The sequence below is a fragment of the Arachis ipaensis genome, chromosome B4 (genome assembly GCF_059453495.1).
Source record: "Arachis ipaensis isolate K30076 ecotype BB chromosome B4, ASM5945349v1, whole genome shotgun sequence".
NCBI classification, from domain to species: Eukaryota; Viridiplantae; Streptophyta; class Magnoliopsida; order Fabales; family Fabaceae; genus Arachis; species Arachis ipaensis.
This window is the reverse complement of record NC_142439.1, coordinates 16,424,983-16,443,665: the sequence shown is the minus strand read 5'-3', so window position 1 is coordinate 16,443,665 and position 18,683 is coordinate 16,424,983. Positions and strand designations below refer to the sequence as shown.

At 35.3% G+C, this 18,683-nt stretch overlaps 2 protein-coding genes, 1 non-coding gene and 1 pseudogene across 3 annotated transcripts; 1 reads left to right on the top strand and 3 right to left on the bottom strand.

The window, feature by feature from the left end:
* Positions 1-1,752: 1,752 nt before the first annotated feature.
* LOC107639011 (protein DEHYDRATION-INDUCED 19 homolog 7) lies at positions 1,753-5,240 on the bottom strand. The gene is made up of 5 exons (XM_016342418.3): positions 4,932-5,240; positions 4,650-4,822; positions 3,711-3,788; positions 2,616-2,875; positions 1,753-2,118 (listed from the first exon to the last, which is right to left on the bottom strand). Exons 1-5 carry the CDS (start codon positions 4,996-4,998, stop codon positions 2,010-2,012), a joined length of 687 nt encoding a protein of 228 aa, XP_016197904.1. The 5' UTR covers positions 4,999-5,240; the 3' UTR covers positions 1,753-2,009.
* Positions 5,241-5,355: 115 nt separating this feature from the next.
* On the top strand, positions 5,356-5,429 carry TRNAT-AGU (transfer RNA threonine (anticodon AGU)). The gene has a single exon. It is a non-coding gene; the product is annotated as a tRNA-Thr (tRNA).
* A 6,350-nt stretch (positions 5,430-11,779) lies between these two features.
* LOC148566778 (uncharacterized) lies at positions 11,780-18,348 on the bottom strand (annotated as a pseudogene).
* On the bottom strand, positions 15,207-15,723 carry LOC148566779 (uncharacterized). The gene is made up of 3 exons (XM_088483666.1): positions 15,588-15,723; positions 15,369-15,506; positions 15,207-15,295 (listed from the first exon to the last, which is right to left on the bottom strand). Exons 1-3 carry the CDS (start codon positions 15,721-15,723, stop codon positions 15,207-15,209), a joined length of 363 nt encoding a protein of 120 aa, XP_088339792.1.
* Positions 18,349-18,683: the final 335 nt, after the last annotated feature.

The following is an 18,683-nucleotide window of genomic DNA, read 5'->3' as shown; positions in this document are numbered from 1 at the left end:
AAGAATGATTTTAGCCTATTTTGGACCTTGTAATTACTGCTGATTTGGAATGGTGAGTGAAAAAAAAATATTTTTTACCAAAAATAAAATATTTCTATTAAGTTTTAAATACGTTTAAATACATCTTTTAAAAAAAAAATCATTTACTTTTTTTAAAAGTCAACAATATTTTACTTTAAAAAAATAGAAATAAAAGATATTTTTAATATTTGAAAATTATATCCAAATTTAAAATAATTTTTGTTTATTAAATTTTTTTTAAATAAAAAAATATTTTTTTCAAAAGTTAATTCAAATGGCACTTTTTAATTTGAATATGGAAGCACAAATGGTGTTGGACTCGGATATGGGAAATACAGGTGCTTCACAGCTATGTGGTGTCAGTGGAACAGAACTCGGACATGCGAGTTCTCTATCAGTAAACGGAAGGTCCGAATTGCGTTTGATATGCCATTTCATAGACAACAACAAACAACTCGAAGGGTCCGTTTTCTAACTTCCGAAATTTATATTTGCCCAACCACAAGTCGGATCATACAATTTCTTAAGCAAAATTTTAAAATCAAACAACTCGTATGATCCGATTTGTGTACTCTGAGTTTTTTCAATTTTTTAACACAAATCGAACCCATAATTTTAAAAAATACCAAAAATTACCATGTTAAAGTATATCACTCATTTTGCTTCCATATCAAAATTTTTTAGCCTCCAAATGGATCCTTAATCCCACTAGAGTAGGTTCCTAGTTTAACCAATAGATTTTTCGTCTAACCAACTACTAGAGTGTTCAAGTATTGGGTTACTAGTTTAACTAATTAATTTGATCATAATTAATTAAATAAATAAAAAAATTTAAAAAGCATAAAAGGATTAATACTTGTTTTTTAAATATATAAAATATATTTTATTTTAATTTATGTAATAAATGTAAAAAATAAAAAATATATATATATTAGAATTTAATTTATTTTACCATATATAATATAAAATAAATTAGGCTAGGCCGGCTATTTTATTAAATCGGAGGATCTTGGTTAAAACGGCAACCATGTATTGGTGTTCTTTTTCTAGGTTTTTTTTTTTTTTTTTTTTTTTTTTTTTTGGTAGGAAAGATTTTATATTTAAAGGGAAAAAAAAGATGCAGCCAACCCTTCAGAAATTTAGGGTTAAACAGAAATTCAGATATATAGATAAGGGGTGAAAAATACTCGCTGATCAACACGGTAACAAGCTCAACATAAAGATGTTGGTTTGGAATGCTTTTCGAAATAGCCCATTTGCTTAAGAATAATTATCCAAAGTAAGTCAGTAACAAATGTGGTTCAATAACTGATATGATGAGTTGTAGCTCAAATAACAGTTATATCGCCTTCCCTCTATTAGAGGTAGTGAGGTATAGAAGTCTGGGATTTGAACCTTTCATGATATAATTTAACCAACCAAAAAAACACACTAAAATATTTTACAGTATTCATGCATCCAAATTGAACCTATGCCTAATTAATGTTCCGTTGAATCAATATTTCAATTATTAGATATTCCCTTTACTTCAGAACTCAGATTAACAAGTATATAAGGGTAAAGCCGTCTCTATCACTCACGAATTCATTTATATACATCAATAATGTATTTCGCACAGGAGCATCCGATTTTGGTTTATGGGGAAAGTATTCGATAGCCTCTTTAAAAAATAAACTAACATGGGTGATGATGGGTCTGAATTCTACTGCATCTACATTCTATGGTGCCATGTACGCCACATAAATTTTATTTCATTTGCATTGAACTAGCATATTACACAAGCAGCATAACAAAGGTTCCTTCCCATTGTTGCATTTTATGAACATAGCTCTAGATACATTACATATTTTCTTTGATCTAGCTACTCCCACTTCTATCATCTTCCACAACAAACTCGAACTCCCACTTCTCCTCTGGTGCTTAATACATATAGCTCCTGCTCCTAGTACAATAGTAATAATAGTAGCATTACGAGCCATAAATTTCAGTTATAAGTTATCGTCAAGAATTGTCGACATGAGCAGCCCTTGAACAAACTCAAACCTCCGCGCTTTCTCTACTTTATCCTCGTCTGACAGCTGTACCTGTTGAGGTTTTCTGTTACCATAAACAACTAATTGTCAAACAAGAGTGGGAGAAAATCTGAACTAGTTTTGATTGGTGAATGACATAATATTGAAGAATTAAAACACGACGACAACGCAGTATGAGAGAATGCCAGCATGATTATATTGTCAATCTGTAATCACAGCTCAAGACTTCAGACACATGAAACCAAGGCATAGCTCTCAAGGTGTTTTTGGTTGGGGACTTGGGGGCTAAAAACGGGTGAAAATTTTTATAGATGAACACCTGTGTAAAAATCCCCATGGAGTTTATCCATGAAAATTTCCACCTGAGTTTTACCCGGCAACCAAACATACCAGTCCAAATGCCATCCATTACGTTTCGCATATACTTTCAAGTCTCCAAAAACAAGAACTCAAGGCAAAATTGATCATAGAACATGGTTAGCATCCAACATGAAACATTTTTAACACACAATTTCTGAAACAAAGAAAAGGTTAAGCATAAAACAATATAAGCACCCCTACCTTTCCAAGGAACTCTTATTTGAGCTTTCTTTTACTAGGGCAGCTTCAATGGAAGGACAAGGTTGTGCACTTTCAGACTCATCGGATAAAACTGGGTTAAAAATGAATGACGACAACAGAGGATCTGGCTCAGAATTGGAGGAAGATATGAAGGAAGAACCTCCAAGAAGGGACTGCAAGGCTCCTTCTCTCAATTCTTTTCTCAATATAGAAAATGTTGAACTAGAGCTTCCTTTCCTGAGCCTCCTTTTTCGCTGCACGTAATTATTAGTTAAGGAAAATCTTTGTAGCCTCCAGTCTGGCATGGTTATCTAAACTAGACCAAGCAATTTAAAAGATTTGCACAAAATGATACTTGGAGGTTGGAACCAGGTAGTTAGGCATGCAAATAGTAGACAAATAGAAAATGTGTTCCAGAACACAAAGTTGTTTTATACACCTACTCATAATTCACATTGATTGAACAGAGGCCTACAAAATCACATGGGAAGAACAGGGTCTTCAAAGACAGTACAAGATATTAGCCTCTAACAACGGTAAAGTCACATATATAAACCACATATGATGACTAGTCACATCTAAACAAGTTTCATGAGAAAACATACATGAGGCAAGTAACTCCCCTGCATCTAAACTAACAACTAAATCGGCAACATGGATCAAATGACGGCAGATCATAGTACCTTACCATAGATCACGGGTTTAATACTACCTAGCTAGTGTGCACACTTATACATCTAAGAATCCTCATCTACGAAAAGCTGAACTATGTCTTTATTGGCTTTTAACTGCCCAAAATTCATCCCACACAACATTCTCAGTGTAAACAAAACTCCATTATAGTTAAGCAGCCGGTCATTTATGTTGAAGGGCGGGCGTAAATAAATTTTTGGCATAAACTTTCATTCTTTTGGACTCCCTCTTTTGACATAACTGAAAAAGAACGAAAACTCGTCCAAAACCAGATTTTTTTGCACAGAGATCATCCATACAAGTCATTTGGAAAAAAACATGCACCGTTCTAGTATATCTAGGGAGAAAATGAAAACAACAAGAAGAAGAACCATAAAGGAAACCAACTAGTGAAAAGGATATTCTTAAAAAATTCCCATGTTGTGTAGTAATATGTCCGACAAGATCCATCCCCACCTTTTTCGCACAGACTGGACACACCTGAGAATATAAGAAACCCGAGGAAACCACAAGTTAGCACATAGAAAAACAAAAGCGAAAAAAGCCATAACACCTCAGCCAATGCAATGCTTTGGCCTTTTTAACCAAAAAAAACATAGAAAAGAAAGAACACCGTCGTAATTTCGTATTATATATAACTCATAATTCACAAAAAACCAAGCACCACAAATTTGGGCGTGTGTGCACCATCAAACAAAATAATTGCAGAAACGTTATTTCAGCACACAAAAACAACTTGCGTAAGAACCAAATACACTCCCCCCTCCCCCCCTCTCAACCCCTCCCTTCTCTCTCTCTTTTCTTTCACTCATCTAGCAGTCACCCTCACTAACCCAAACAGGACCACTCCTCTAGCATCCATATTCCATTATCTACAAGTTGTAACAAGACAGCCAGAATAAATTTAAGAAAATGGATAAAAGTGACTGTTATCAAGACCATACAATACAGGCATATGAGTAAGGTACAAACAAAATGCCTAAGGTCCACCCCCCTTTAGTCCTAGGAATTGCTCGGTAAATTTCAAAGATAATATGGTAGAGATCACGTTACACTTTCTACTGTGACCGAACAACTTTAGGTGAATTCCTTTTTCCACTCATTACTGCTAGGCTTAAATACCACATTAGTAGAATAATTTTCGTTATGTCATAAACGAGAGACTATCACCTTCATTTTTACACCTTTTTTATTCCAAGTTCAAAAATCAAATTATAAATAAAAGGTGGCGCCATCGTATTCAGACATTAAAGTAGGGACGAAGAAAAGATAAAAAGCTCAAAATTTCGAACATGGAAATGTGACAGAGATTTAAGAGAGAACAAAAAAAAGGGAAGGTACCCCGTTTTTGGCTTCTCGAGGATGGTCCTCGTCAATGTGGCAGCAGAGTCCAACGACGTCGTACTCGTCGGCACAAAAGGGGCAAAGAAACTCCGCCCTGAAATCATCGCCTCCTCCTCCGCCACCACCACCTCCGCCATCGGAATCCTCGTGAACACCGCCAACATACAGATCTACAAGCGAAACCACAAACAAACACACGAATTATCAAATTAATGACACATAATTATTAAATTAAGAAATAAGAAATGGATGAAAAGAGGAAGGAAATGGGAAGTTCACCAGATCGAGAATAGTAACGGCGTGAAGCGGTGGAGAGACGAGCGGAAATCCAGGAATCGGAGTCCATTGAAGCGGAGAGGGGCAAAAGAGTAAAAAGGGCGCGTCAACGACGAAACCCTAAGATGGGGATGCAGCAACCCAAACAACCAAACGAAGAAAGAAAGAGAGACAGAGAGAGAGAGTCTCTACCGACCTTCCGGCACACGAGAGAGAGAGAGTGTGTGTTGTTGCGTTGGCTTTTCTTTTCTCTGTTCCTTCTCTCTTTCTTTTTTCTGTCTTTTTTTTTTAATGTGGGGAGGTGAACCGCCACGTGTCCTGCTGCGTCAAACTTAACTACTTTCTTTGCCATTCTGGAACGCGCCAAGTCGAGAGCACTTCCTTCCTTATATTCCTTATTGCTATTTTTAAACAAAATTTTTGTGAAGCTCTCGTAGCTCAGTTGGTTAGAGCACCCGTTTAGTAAGCGGGAGGTCTTGAGTTCGACTCTCAACAAGAGCAAATTTTAATAACTATGAATAATTATTTTATGGATCTCTTATTAAATGGGCCGGGCCAGGTCCAGAACAAAAAAAAACAAGGGTTGCGTGTTATTTACTTGAGGACCCAAAATTCAAATTAGTGTACTTATGTACCCATCATCGATTTGAATTTAGACAAAATTTCAAGGCTCTTAATTCCCGGTACAGTGTCCTTTAATCGCTTCCCTCACTTTTCTTTCCTGGCTTTAATTGTTGTAGCAATAATGTGTCTAAGATGCTATGATGATGATGAGTCCTACGTAGTAGATATATAGGACAATGAGTAGATACAACACAGGCAATTATACATTACAAGTTGAGGAGCGCTTTGTATTGTATGGGAGAGTTGAGTTTTGGATCACTATAGTCCAAATGATATGGTGGATTAAAAGGGTGTTCTTGTATGGTGCATCATATATATTTATTTTCTACTTTGCATAATAATAATAATAATAATAATAATAATAATAATAATAATAATAATCATCATCATTTGTATGCACCTATGCAGGGTAGAGAAAATTGATATTTTATGTGAAATTAAAAAAAGTAAATTAAATACATAAAACATAAAATCTTAAAAAGATTTAAATTGTAAAATCGCCAGATTTAGTAAAAATTTTGTAAAATTAATTGATTCATTTAAAATTATAATATCAAAAAATTTTAAGAGTTAAATCTGTTGTGATAAGAACAAATGTGTGGATGTCCATTTATGATTTGGGTGGTTAATTGAAGGAATCATCTTTTCAAAGATGAATTGATATTAATTGAGAGTTGAAAATGAAGTCTCCTTATGTATATAAATAGGAGGTTAAGCCTCCGTGAATACTACAATCAATAACAAATAATATTCTCTCTTTATACACAGCAATAATACTTTTTCTATACATTACTAATATTTCTTCTTCTCTTTTACGATACTACATATATTTAAATATATGAATTATTTTTATTATATTGAGTAATTATATTGGTAGATATAATATTAATACGATCTATTTATGTTTCTTTATTTTATATCTATTTCCTCTTCCTTATTTATTTATTCTACAACACGTTATCAGCACGAGACTCTAATCAAATTTTAGGAAGATTCCAGGTAACAAATTTTCATTATGTCGAAGCTCTTTCATCTTGAATTTAACGCTCTTGATATATCTGGAAGTAATTATTTATCATAGATACTAGATGTTAAAATCCATCTTGATTCAATGGATCTTGGAGATACCATTAAAGCTGAAAATAATGCATCCCAAAAGGATAAAGCTAAAGCTATGATTTTTCTTCGTTGTCATCTTAACGTATGATTGAAAAATGAATATCTCACATTAAAAAATCCTGCAGATCTGTGGAAAGACCTTGAAGAAAGGTACAATCATGTGATACTTCCTCAAACCCGATATGTTAGAGAAAACTTTCTCAATTTTTCATGTCTCGAATGTGCTCCCGCAGAAGTAGTATCGAGAAAAAGAATTTAAAAAATATTCTGAACTAATTTCTTGCCTTTTTGTTACTGAGCGCAACAATGAGTTACTCTTAAGAAATCATGAAGCGCGCTCAGCTGGCGCCGCCCCATTTCCTGAAGTAAATGCGGCAAATCATTACCCCAGAAGAGGTAAATGGCAAGGTTTTAGTAACAAGAAAAATTATGGAAGGAAGAAGAATTATATTCACAAGAAAGGATCTCACTGGAAGTGGGATAAAGAAAGAAATATTGGGTAAAATAAATCAATTGAGGATAAATATTTCTGTTGTGGTGGAAAGGGCCATTGGTCACGTACCTGTCGTACTCTAAGGCACCTAGTTGATCTTTATCAAGCATCTTTGAAAAAGGATGACAAAGGGAAGGAAACAAATTTTGTTTCAAACGATGAAAATTCTACCACTCATTATGATGTATCTAATTTCTTTGAGGATCCTGAAGAAAATATTGGCTATTTGATCAATGATGGAATAGTTTAATATGTGTGTTTGTTAAGTATTCATGTGAATCATTCTACTGTGCATGTACTTTTTCTCATTTTATTATTATTATTATTATTTGTCTTTGAAGAGAATGGCAAGGACATATAGTGAAGATATTTGCCTTGCGGATAGTGCGAGTTTGCACACAATTCTCAAAAGTGATATATATTTTACCCATCTTGTGCCAAAAGAATAATATGTTAATACTATTATTGGCTCAGGAAATGTGATAGAAGGCCCCGGAACAGCTATAATTTTATTTTATGGAGGAACAAAATTCATAATAAATAATGCACTATTATCTACCAAGTCTCTGAGGAACTTGTTGAGTTTCAAAGATATTCGTCGAAATGGATATCATATTGAGACTATGAATGAGGGAAGTCATGAGTACTTACTTATGTATCACAACTCATGAATCAAATAAAAATGTTATATTAGAAAAGTTGCCCTCACTTTCATCTGGGTTATATTATACCAAGATTAGTGCAATTGAATCACATGCCACTGTAAACCAGAAGTTTACTAGCCCAAATGAATTCATAACTTGGCACGACTGATTGAGTCATCCAGGAACAACCATGATGCAGAGAATTATTGAAAACTCCCATGGACATTTACTAAAGAACCAGAAGATTTTTAAATCTTGTGAATTTTATTGTGCTGCATATTCTTAGGGAAAGTTAATTTTAAGGCCATCATCAGTAAAGATTGTATTTGAGTCTCCTGAATTCCTAGAAAGGATTCAAGGCGATATATGTGGACCTATTTATCCACCATGTGGATCTTTTAGATATTTTATGGTCATAATAGACGCATCTTCGAGATGGTCACATGTGTGCTTATTGTCTTCTCGCAACCTGACGTTTGCGAGATTATTGGCTCAAATTATTCGATTAAAAGTACAATTTTCAGAAAATCCAATCAAAGCAATTCGTCTTGATAATGCTGGTGAATTTACTTCCCAAGCTTTTGATGCTTATTGTATGGCTAATGGAATAAGTGTTGAACATTCAGTAGCTTATGTTCACACACAAAATGGGTTAGCAGAATCACTTATTAAACGCCTCCAATTAATTGCTAGACCCTTACTTATGAGAATAAATCTCCCAACCTCGGTTTGGGGGCATGCTATTTTACATGCCGCAGCACTTATTCGTTTGAGGCCAACGAGTTACCATCAGTTCTCTCCTATGCAATTAGCCTTTGGCCAGCAGCCAAATATTTTTCATTTAAGAATATTTGGGTATGCAATATATGTTCCCATTGCACCATCTTCTCGCACCAAAATGGGACCCCAAAGAAAATTGGGGATATATGTTGGATATGATTCTCCCTCTATAGTGAGGTATCTTGAGATACAAACTGGAGATGTATTTAAAGCCCGGTTTGCGAATTGTCATTTTGATGAATCAAAGTTTCCAACATTAGGGAGAGAGAATAAGCTTCCTGAAAAAGGAACTTAATTGGAATCATCATCATTGATGCATTTAGATCCTCGATCAGGGCAATGTGAACTAGAAGTTCAAAAAATTATACATTTGCAAAGAATAGCAAATGAATTGCCTGATGTATTTTTCGATACAAAGAGGATAACCAAATCTTATATACCAGCGAAAAATGCCCCAATTCGAATTGATGTCCAAATAGGACAAGTAGCCACTGAAGCAAATTCACGCCAGAAGCGTGGCAGGCCTGTCGGTTCCAAAGACAAAAATCCTCGAAAGAGAAAAGAGGTAAATACTATTCCTGTTGAAAAAGACATAGTAAAGACACCTGCAGTTGTCCAAAATTTTGATATAGTTTTAACGCCAGAAGATGTTCAGGTACTTGAAAATTGTGAAAATGACGAGATCTCGATAAATTATGTCTTTATAGGAGAGAAAATGGGACCGAAATAAGACAATTATCAATGAAATATTTGCATATAATGTGGCATTAAATATCATGCATGAAAGTAAGGATCTTGAGCCAAGATCAGTCGAAGAATATCGACAAAGAAATGATTGGCCAAAATGGGAAGAAGCCATGAAGGCTGAGTTAGACTCACTTGCAAAACATGAAGTCTTTGGACCTGTAGTCCGTACACCAGAAGATGTAAAACCTGGTGGATACCGATGGGTATTTGTGAGAAAACGGAATGAAAAAAATAAAGTTGTGCGCTATAAAGCCCGACTTGTGGCACATGATTTTTCACAAAGGCCCGGTATAGATTATGAAAAAACATATTCCCCTGTAGTGGATGCGATAACATTGCGTTATTTGGTCAATTTATCTGCATATCATAAACTGCATATGCATTTAATGGATATGGTAACAGCCTACTTATACGGCTCATTAGATCAGGATATCTATATGAAAGTCCCTGAAGGACTAAAGATATCTAAACCATCCAATGAATATTCGCAGGGATTATACTCAGTTAAATTGCAAAGATTTTTATATGGTCTAAAGCAATCTCGACGAATGTGGTATTATCGTCTTACTGAGTATCTAACCAAAAAATGGATTTAAGAATGATGATATCTGCCCATGTGTACGTTGACAATTTAAATATTATTGGAACTCTTGAAGAGATTCCAATAGCTATAAAAGCTCTAAAAAAAGAGTTTGAGATGAAAGATCTTGGAAAAACTAAATTCTGTCTTGGCCTGCAGATCGAGCACACAACAAATGGGATCTTCATTCATCAAACAACATACACAGAAAAGATCTTGAAGAGATTTTATATGGATAGGTCACATCCATTAAGTACCCCAATGATCGTAAGGTCTTTGGATGTGGAAAAGGATCAATTCCGTCCTAAAGAAGAAAATGAAGATATCCTTGGTCCTGAAGTATCATATCTTAGTGCCATTTGAGCGTTAATGTATCTTGCTAATAACATACGACTCGATATATCATTCGCTGTGAATTTATTAGCAAGGTATAGTTCCTCTCCAACCAGAAGACATTGGAGTGGAATCAAACAAATCTTTCGATATCTTCATGGAACGGTTGATATGGGATTGTTTTATCCATATGAATCCAAGTCACAATTAGTTGGCTATGCAGATACTGGATACTTGTCTGATCCACATAAAGGGAGATTTCAAACAGGATACCTATTCACATATGTTGGTACAACTATATCATGGAGGTCCACGAAACAGACGATTGCTGCAACATCCTCTAATCATGCCGAAATACTAGCGATTCATGAAGCAAGTCGCGAATGTTTTTGGCTCAGGAGTTTGATCCAATATATTCTGTCATCATGTGGACTGATTGATCATAAGATAGCTCCAACTGTCCTGTTTGAAGATAATACAGCATGCATTGCTCAACTTGAGGGCGGATATATCAAAGGCGATAGAACAAAACATATTTCTCCTAAATTCTTCTTCACTCATGATCTTCAAAATCAAAGGACAATTGATATCCAACAGATCCGCTCAAGTGACAATCTCACAGATTTATTTACAAAGTCACTCCCAAAATCTTCTTTTGAAAGATTGGTACATGAGATTGGGATGCGCCGATTTCGAGACATTAAATGATGTCGACAAGAGGGGGAGACTGTACTCTTTTTTCCTTGGTCAGGTTTTTTTCCATTGGGTTTTTCTTGACAAGGTTTTTAATGAGGCAGTCCCCCATCACAAAGGATATTGTACTATTTTTCTTTCACTAAGGTTTTTTTTTTCCACTGGGTTTTTCTTTAGTAAGGTTTTAACGAGGCATAATCCTAAATGGTCATCCAAGAGGGAGAATTGTGATAAGAACAAATGTGTGGATGCCCATTTATGACTTGAGCGGTTAATTGAAGGAATCATCTTTCCAAAGATGAATTGATATTAATTGAGAGTTGAAAATGAAGTCCCCTTATGTGTATAAATAGGAGGTTAAGCCTCCGTGAACACTACAATCAATAACAAATACTATTCTCTCTCTTTATACACAGCAATAATACTCTTTCTATACATTACTAATCAAGGTTGTCAAACTCGCGAGTCTTTGTAAACTCGTGGAGCTGACCTAGACTCGACTCGTACGAGTTTACCTGTTATACATTTTTATAAAATAAATATATATATATATATATATATATATATATATATATATATATATATATATATATATATATATATATATACTCAGATATAGACATTCAAACTTAACAATTTCAACATCAAAACATATAATAAATTAACATAATACTACAATTACAAGTTACAACAAGTACTCTAGATCACACATTTAAATCCTTCACAAGTATGTATCTAGTTCAACATAAAACACACAATCACACAATCAAAGCTTCATAAGACACAACCAAAACACAAAAGAAAACAAAAAAGCAACAATTAAATGTTCTAATAAAGTCTAAAACTCAAATCCTCCAATATCTTCATCTTCCATGGCATCAACATCATCATCTTCAACATCTTCATCAGAAACATCATTTCTTTTAGGCTCAGGTTCAACACGGCCAACAAAATCATCATCATCATTCACATGTTCATCTTCTTCCTCTATTAAATTTTATTGTGGATCCCCAATAAACTCATTCTCACCTCCGTCACCCATGTTGAATTCATTACTATTCATAATTGGAATAGCAAATTCATTACTATTTGGATCATCATTAGTATTGTCATTCGTTGGCAAGTGAGAATGCTCAACACTTTCAGCAATATTTTCATTAACATCTTCAGTTATCCACTCATCATCAGAATGCACTGCATCAAATTCAAGTTCAGGAGTTTTTCTAATTTGCTTTCCCTTTAACTTCAAATTATACATCACATACACTAAATCATTCATTTTCGTTTGATGCAACCGATTTCTTCTCTTTATATGAACCTACAAACATATAGTGCCAATAGTTAAGCAATACACAAAAATTAAAATTAAAATAAATAATAAATAGTTCAAAGGATTAAGGAATCACCATTTCAAATGCACTCCAATTACGCTCACAACCAGATGAACTACAAGTTAAGCTTAGAACTCAGATAGCAAACTTCTTTAGTTCTGGACAACTATCTCCATAGAAGTCCCACCACTCAGCAGGTAGCATGGTCTTCCTACTACTCTTTGCAGTTTCATTACCAAAGAGGCCTCTAGCATAATGAAAGTCAGGAAGCTGTAGACCAACCTTTTTCCTTTCTTCCTGGTTAGGAACCAGTTTTTTCAAACAACTATATAGACCAATCTTAATGTCAGCATCATCAACCATGAAATTAGGTTCATAGTGATAATGAGGATTAAGATAATCCGCAGCTGCATGCAATGGTCTATGCAGTTGGCTTTCCCACCTTTCATCAATAATTTCCCATACAGGTTCATAACTAAAAATAACAATGCAAATGAATAAAAATAAAACAACTAAATAAATAACTAAATATAATAAGAAAATATGGTAACATGATACATTGATAATCAAATATTAAAGCTTTCAACTAGTAAAGACTCAAGATTACCTCTTTTTAACACAACCGAAGTTAGTCTTGATTATTTCTTTGGCTTTTCTCATGCCTTCAAAGATGAAACCCATGGCTGGTTTTTCATCTGAATCAACCAAGCGAATGACTGTAATGAAAGGAGCAGCAGCCTTGAGACATATGACAATATTCTTCCATAGCCTACTATCAAAGGCCATGTTTTGGACTCTTATTCCTTCAGGCGTTGATGCAACCTTGGTTGTCTTCCAATCATGAGAAGTAAACATTGTAACACCCTCACTATCAGAAGTCACGCTTCCGGCTACGCTACTCTGATAGCAAGAAATATTACGACTACTTTACATACTGAATATTAAAATAGGAGCCTGTGACTCGACACTGTATCGCTGATTTCTTTGAAAACTGGAAGTAAATACCTTATCTTAAAAAAAACAAGCAGACATAGATTCATATACAAGACTTCTTACATAATATCTTATAATTCAATATATATATATATATATATATATATATATATATATAACATAATAATCTAATTAATACAATAACATATAAACCAAACGCAGTATAACTCTTCTTAATGCTTCTTCATCCGGTTCCTGAAAAGGTAAAACTGTAGGGGGTGAGAACCTAACCACACGGTCTCACCACGGAGTTTCAAAGTTGTCATAAGAAGATATTTTATAAGAAAACTGTTTTCAAGCTCAGTGATTACCTTTGCCTTATGAATCTTTTAAAAACCAATAGGTAATCGTTCAAAACCTTTTCAAAGAAACAATGTTTATTCTTTTAGAAATCTGAAACTTTTCCTTTCTTATAAGAAAATCTCAATCAGAAACCAACCACGCAATCAAACAACACAATCATTAATTCAGCACCAAAATTCATTCTCAAATGTAGCATGCCAGGACAAACACAGGCAAGACAGACAAGGAAAACACAAGTAGGTAGCAGCTACAGCAAATAGTTCAAGTAGCAGTTAAGAACAGTTTAGCAATTAGGCAAACCAAAACAAGTTCAAACTCAAGCAAAGCATACAAATGCATATGATGCATGCCTGTCCTATGGCTGATGAGGCTCATCTGTCGGTTATCCAGCCAACCCGACAAGTCTGAATTGTCCTTAGACTGTCCCCCGACGTGCATCCCCAAGAGTCTATGCATAGTTTTTTCTCAAATAATCAATATTGCTCAATGGGGATAACATTCCCGAGAATTTATATAGTGCCCGGTCACACTTACATCGTAGGGTCAACAGAGTATCGAATTTTCAACCTGGTACACGTGGTGGCAAGCCATGGTACTTTATCCAGGGAACCTCGTATCTCAGATAATTCAAATTCATAAGCCATGTGAATAATTCAAAATTCATATCTCAACATTCTCAACATCATAATCATCCATCAATCCAAACCTTATTTCCAAAATTCATTCAAAAACCATATTTCAAAGAAAATCCTCATCATCCTTCTTTCCATTCCATCCTTTAACAATCCCAATTCAAAACATAATTCTTTCTCTGATAAATAAATCAATCTTAAAACATATAATGTTTAAGAACAAATCTTTTTAATTAATTACTTCAAATAAAACTTCCAATTTTATGAAATTTCGGCAGCATCTCCTCTAAAACTCGGACACTGCCACCCTTTTTCGGGTCCCATCCAAACTTTTCTCAAACCTTTTCTCAACGATTTCCAAATCTCAAACATTTTCCAGAGTTGAACCAGTTCCAATATCAAATTATTTTCAAATCAAACCAATTCCAACAATAAAACTCTTTTTAAAATCAAACCAGCTCAAGTGTTAAATCATTTATAAAATCAGACCGACTCAAAATCAAATCGCTTTAACTCCAAACTAAGAAAAATCACTTTTCATAATACCCAAGTAAATAACTTTTCAAACCCATTTCTTAACCGTACATCACTCAAGCAATCAAACAACCACATCCACAAGACAAATATAATCACAGAAGTATATTTTTGCATCAATATCTATTTATAACAACTCTGTAATATAAAATAAATTTTAAGAAAACCCCTACCTCAATTAGCTGAGACTATAAACTAAACACGTCACCGAAACTCTTTTCCTCTCGGCCCGACATTGGTGACAACCGCAACTGCAGCTCCATGGTTTCCTCACCCATAACAGTAACTTAAATTCACCAACGTACAGCAACCGGATCTCGATCCTAAAACATTAACGTCGCAGAATCTTAACATATAATGGAACAACGACTGACAAAGTTTGAAATTGAAATAAGGAATAGCTTACCGTACTAAAGAGGAGCGACTAAACCGAACAGCCGCAACGACAACGATACTTGCTACAACAAACTGCTCAGAGCAAAGACGCCAGCAGTGGAATGGTGGCTCCGATGGCGACGTACAACAAAGCAACTCGTGATAAACAATCCCTAGCATAAACAACTTCGGCAACAACTCTTATAGTAACCAGGATTGACCGACAGTGAGGAAAAACCATAACAGGGCTAGAGTTTACCAAGAAGGCCCGGGTTCCGGCGGCAGTTTTCGGCAACCACACCCGTAACAGTGCATCTTCTAATAGAACCAAATAGAGTGGCAATAACCTTCAAGCAACTTCGATGGGCTTCATCAGTAGTGGTAACAACGGCGATCCCTATCACAAACAGCCTCAGCAATAACTCATGGGAATGGAGAATTTAACGAATAGAGAAGCTGAGGCATGGTTAGAGCTTACCAATAGAGGATTCAGAGAAGCGGCGGTTTCCGGCAGCAGAGGCGGCGGTGGGGCAGCCGCAGCTCCGATCGTAACTCCCAGCGGCGAGGAGCTCGGTAACGGTTTCCGATAGTCTGAACGATAGCAGCGACGGCATGGCGGTTCGGCGCTGATGGAAGCTCGGCGGTGACGCAGCAGAGGCCCCCTCCTCCACTGGCTCTCGCGCGGTTCACAGCGGCGATTCACAGCCCCAGCGACAGTGACTATGACGCGACGAGCAACTTCTTCCCCGCGGTGTCTGGCTCCCTTCGTGCTTGACGGCGTTCGATGGCAACAATGGCATGGCGGCGACGCTATGCAGTGGCGGCGCGTCGGCGGGCTAAACGTGGTTAGGTGTGGTCTTCTTCGTCCTCTTCTCGCGGATCTCTCTTTCTGTTGCAGCTCCCTCATCCCCGGCACCCTCTTCCTCTCAGATCTCCTTCTCCCTTGCCAATAGCGGCGGCGGCGGTGGCGGTGACACCCACCGCGCCGCCTTCCTCTCCTTTCCCCTTCTCCCTTTCCTGCGTCTCCCTTCCCCTCTCTTCCCTTTCTTTCCTCCTTTCTTTTCTTTCTTTAGTTTTTTTTAAAGCTGATAGTAATTGGGTTTTGGGAAAAAAAAATGGTTAGTGGCGGCGTGTAACAGTAAGCAAGGAAAAGAAAGAAAATTAATGATGAGGTCAAAGAAGGGAATTGATATTCAAAAGAAGCATGCATAGTGAATCATGGTTTAATAATTTATTAATCTTTATTTTCTCTTTAACAGTTTAAAGGTTAGTAGTCTTTTTGTTTAATACACATAGCATATAGTATTTATATTAGATATTTATTAGTTAAAATTTATATAAATATATAGAACAATTTTGGTATCCGTTATCTTATTAAGGTAGAAAAATTAGGATTTTGTTTAGTTAAGGTTTAATTTGAGAATTTGGGATTAAATTGGAATTTGATGATAATTTTAATAAAATTAGAGTATATCATATTAATTTGAAATCCAATTTAATCCCTTAAAATTACTTAAAAATATATTTAACTATCAATTTGCTAAACTTTATTATTTAAATATAGAAAATAATTCGATAATTATAAAATCAGATAAAACCTTAAATTACTTTAAACTCAATCCATCAAAATTTGTTTTAATTATCTTTAATAAAATAATTTCTGAGGTTAAGGCATGTAATGAATAAATAAATCAAAATTAGTTCTTAATAAGATTTTTTTGAAATTTCTGGATCTTACAAACATAGTCATCAACGGTCCTTTATTATCATGAAGACAAGTGAGAGTCAAATAGGCAGTGGTGAATCTTGTGGCACCTGGCCGAACCAAGTCCTTTCCCTTTGTAAAATTCCTCAACATGCTAATGAGCATACCCCGAGAGTAGATAAACGTGGTGATTTTTCTTCCCTTTTTTATGGTTGTTTCATGCACCTTTAGCTTCTTTTCAAAATCCTCCAATATCAAATCAATGCAGTGTGCAGCACATGGTATCCAGTACAAACTTTTTCTAGTTTCCATCATTTTTTCTCCAGCAGCCTTATAACTAGCAGCATTATCTGTAACAATTTGGACTACATTCTCTTCGCCAACAAATTCTATAACATCTTCTAGCATTTTGACAACTTTATTTATTGTTTTTGATATGTCAGAAGTGTCCAATGAATAAAGAAAAATTGTTCCTTTAGGGCTGTTCACCAAGAAATTACAAATACTACGCCTTTTTTTATCAGTCCATCCATCCGACATGATTGAACAACCAGTTCTCTTCCGCTCTGCCTTAAACTCAGTAAGCATTTCATCAACATTGGTCATTGCTTTCTTTAATCGGGTTTCTCTTAACTCATGGTAAGAAGGGGGTTTGTAGCCAATTCCATATCTCCCAACCATCTCACAAAACTTTAAAAACTTGGGATTCTTAATAACATTGAAAGGAATAGCACTTGTATAGAAAAATATGGCACATTGTTGATCACATTGTTCCTTTAGATCCTTCTTCATCATTTGATTTATTGTTGATTGAACTTGAGCCCCTTTTTCTTTTGTGACAAAGTTGCGAATATCTTTCCCCTTTTGTTGAAAATTGTCCTTCTCCTTTTCTGTTTGTTCATGATAATCCTCATCATCACCGAATCTTCTTTTTTTCAATGATGCTTCTTTAGCCTCCGCACAAACTTTCAATATCACAGCCTTAACTTCTTCAGATACTGAAGCACAAGGCTCTGAATCCTCTTTAGTACCGGCAAGATGATGCTTGAATCTATAAATCCCTCCACTTATAGTCTTTGAGCAATAATTACACTTCACTTTTTTACCATTGCCTTGAACATCAATCCCATGTTTCCATCCTATATCACTTCTATTTCCAGTTGTATTTTTCCTCCTAGAAACAGTAGGTGTAGGTCTAGGAATACTAGGAAGCGAAGACCCTGTCCCTGAACCAACATTCTCAGATATTTTGTATTTTTATCCCTACAAATCAACAACCCAGTCCCAGATAACAAATTCAGATTCAGATTATTCACTAACAAATTCAGATTCAGATTATCCACTAACTAAATTCAGATTCAGAGTATCTACTAACTAAATTCAAAACTAACACTAACATTTCAGACTTCAGAGTTTCAGTCAGAGTCAGATATTCAGAAACACTAACAAAAAAAACCACTAACTAAGAATTAAACCAGACAGTTTAAAGTTTAAACCAGACAAGAGACAACCAGTAAACCACAGTACCACACATTTTAACCATGAAGCATGAAGCATGAAGCAGCATCAGTTATTCAGTTGACTAACTTATTAAAACATGAAGCAGCATTAGTTTAATTTTTTTTTCAACATATCAAATCTCATTAACCAATTCTGTGTAGGATTTAAACTAAACTAAAAAAATTTTAAAAAGTTAACATCAGCAATTCAAAAGCAACATTGCAGAATTGGTACCATTTTCCAAGATTGTTAATATTTGAATTTGTTTAAAAAAATTACCTTGGAGAACAGGGCAGAATTGAAGCAGATCGGCAGTGAAGAACAATGGCGACGAATAGGGGAGGGGAGGCGAACGCAGTGAAGCAGAAC

Bases quoted from the DNA above. Each gene is read 5' to 3' on its own strand.
- LOC107639011 (XM_016342418.3), bottom strand. From the start codon at position 4,998: ATGGACTCCGATTCCTGGATTTCCGCTCGTCTCTCCACCGCTTCACGC. The intron at 3,789-4,649 runs GTACCTTCCCTT...TTATATTCTCAG, and splicing joins CTCGAGAAGCCAAAAACGGG to GTGTGTCCAGTCTGTGCGAA. The intron at 2,119-2,615 runs GTAGGGGTGCTT...TTATGGTAACAG, and splicing joins AATAAGAGTTCCTTGGAAAG to AAAACCTCAACAGGTACAGC.
- LOC148566779 (XM_088483666.1), bottom strand. From the start codon at position 15,723: ATGCCGTCGCTGCTATCGTTCAGACTATCGGAAACCGTTACCGAGCTC. The intron at 15,507-15,587 runs GTAAGCTCTAAC...TGTTTGTGATAG, and splicing joins CTTCTCTGAATCCTCTATTG to GGATCGCCGTTGTTACCACT. The intron at 15,296-15,368 runs GTAAACTCTAGC...TTGTTGCCGAAG, and splicing joins CCGGAACCCGGGCCTTCTTG to TTGTTTATGCTAGGGATTGT.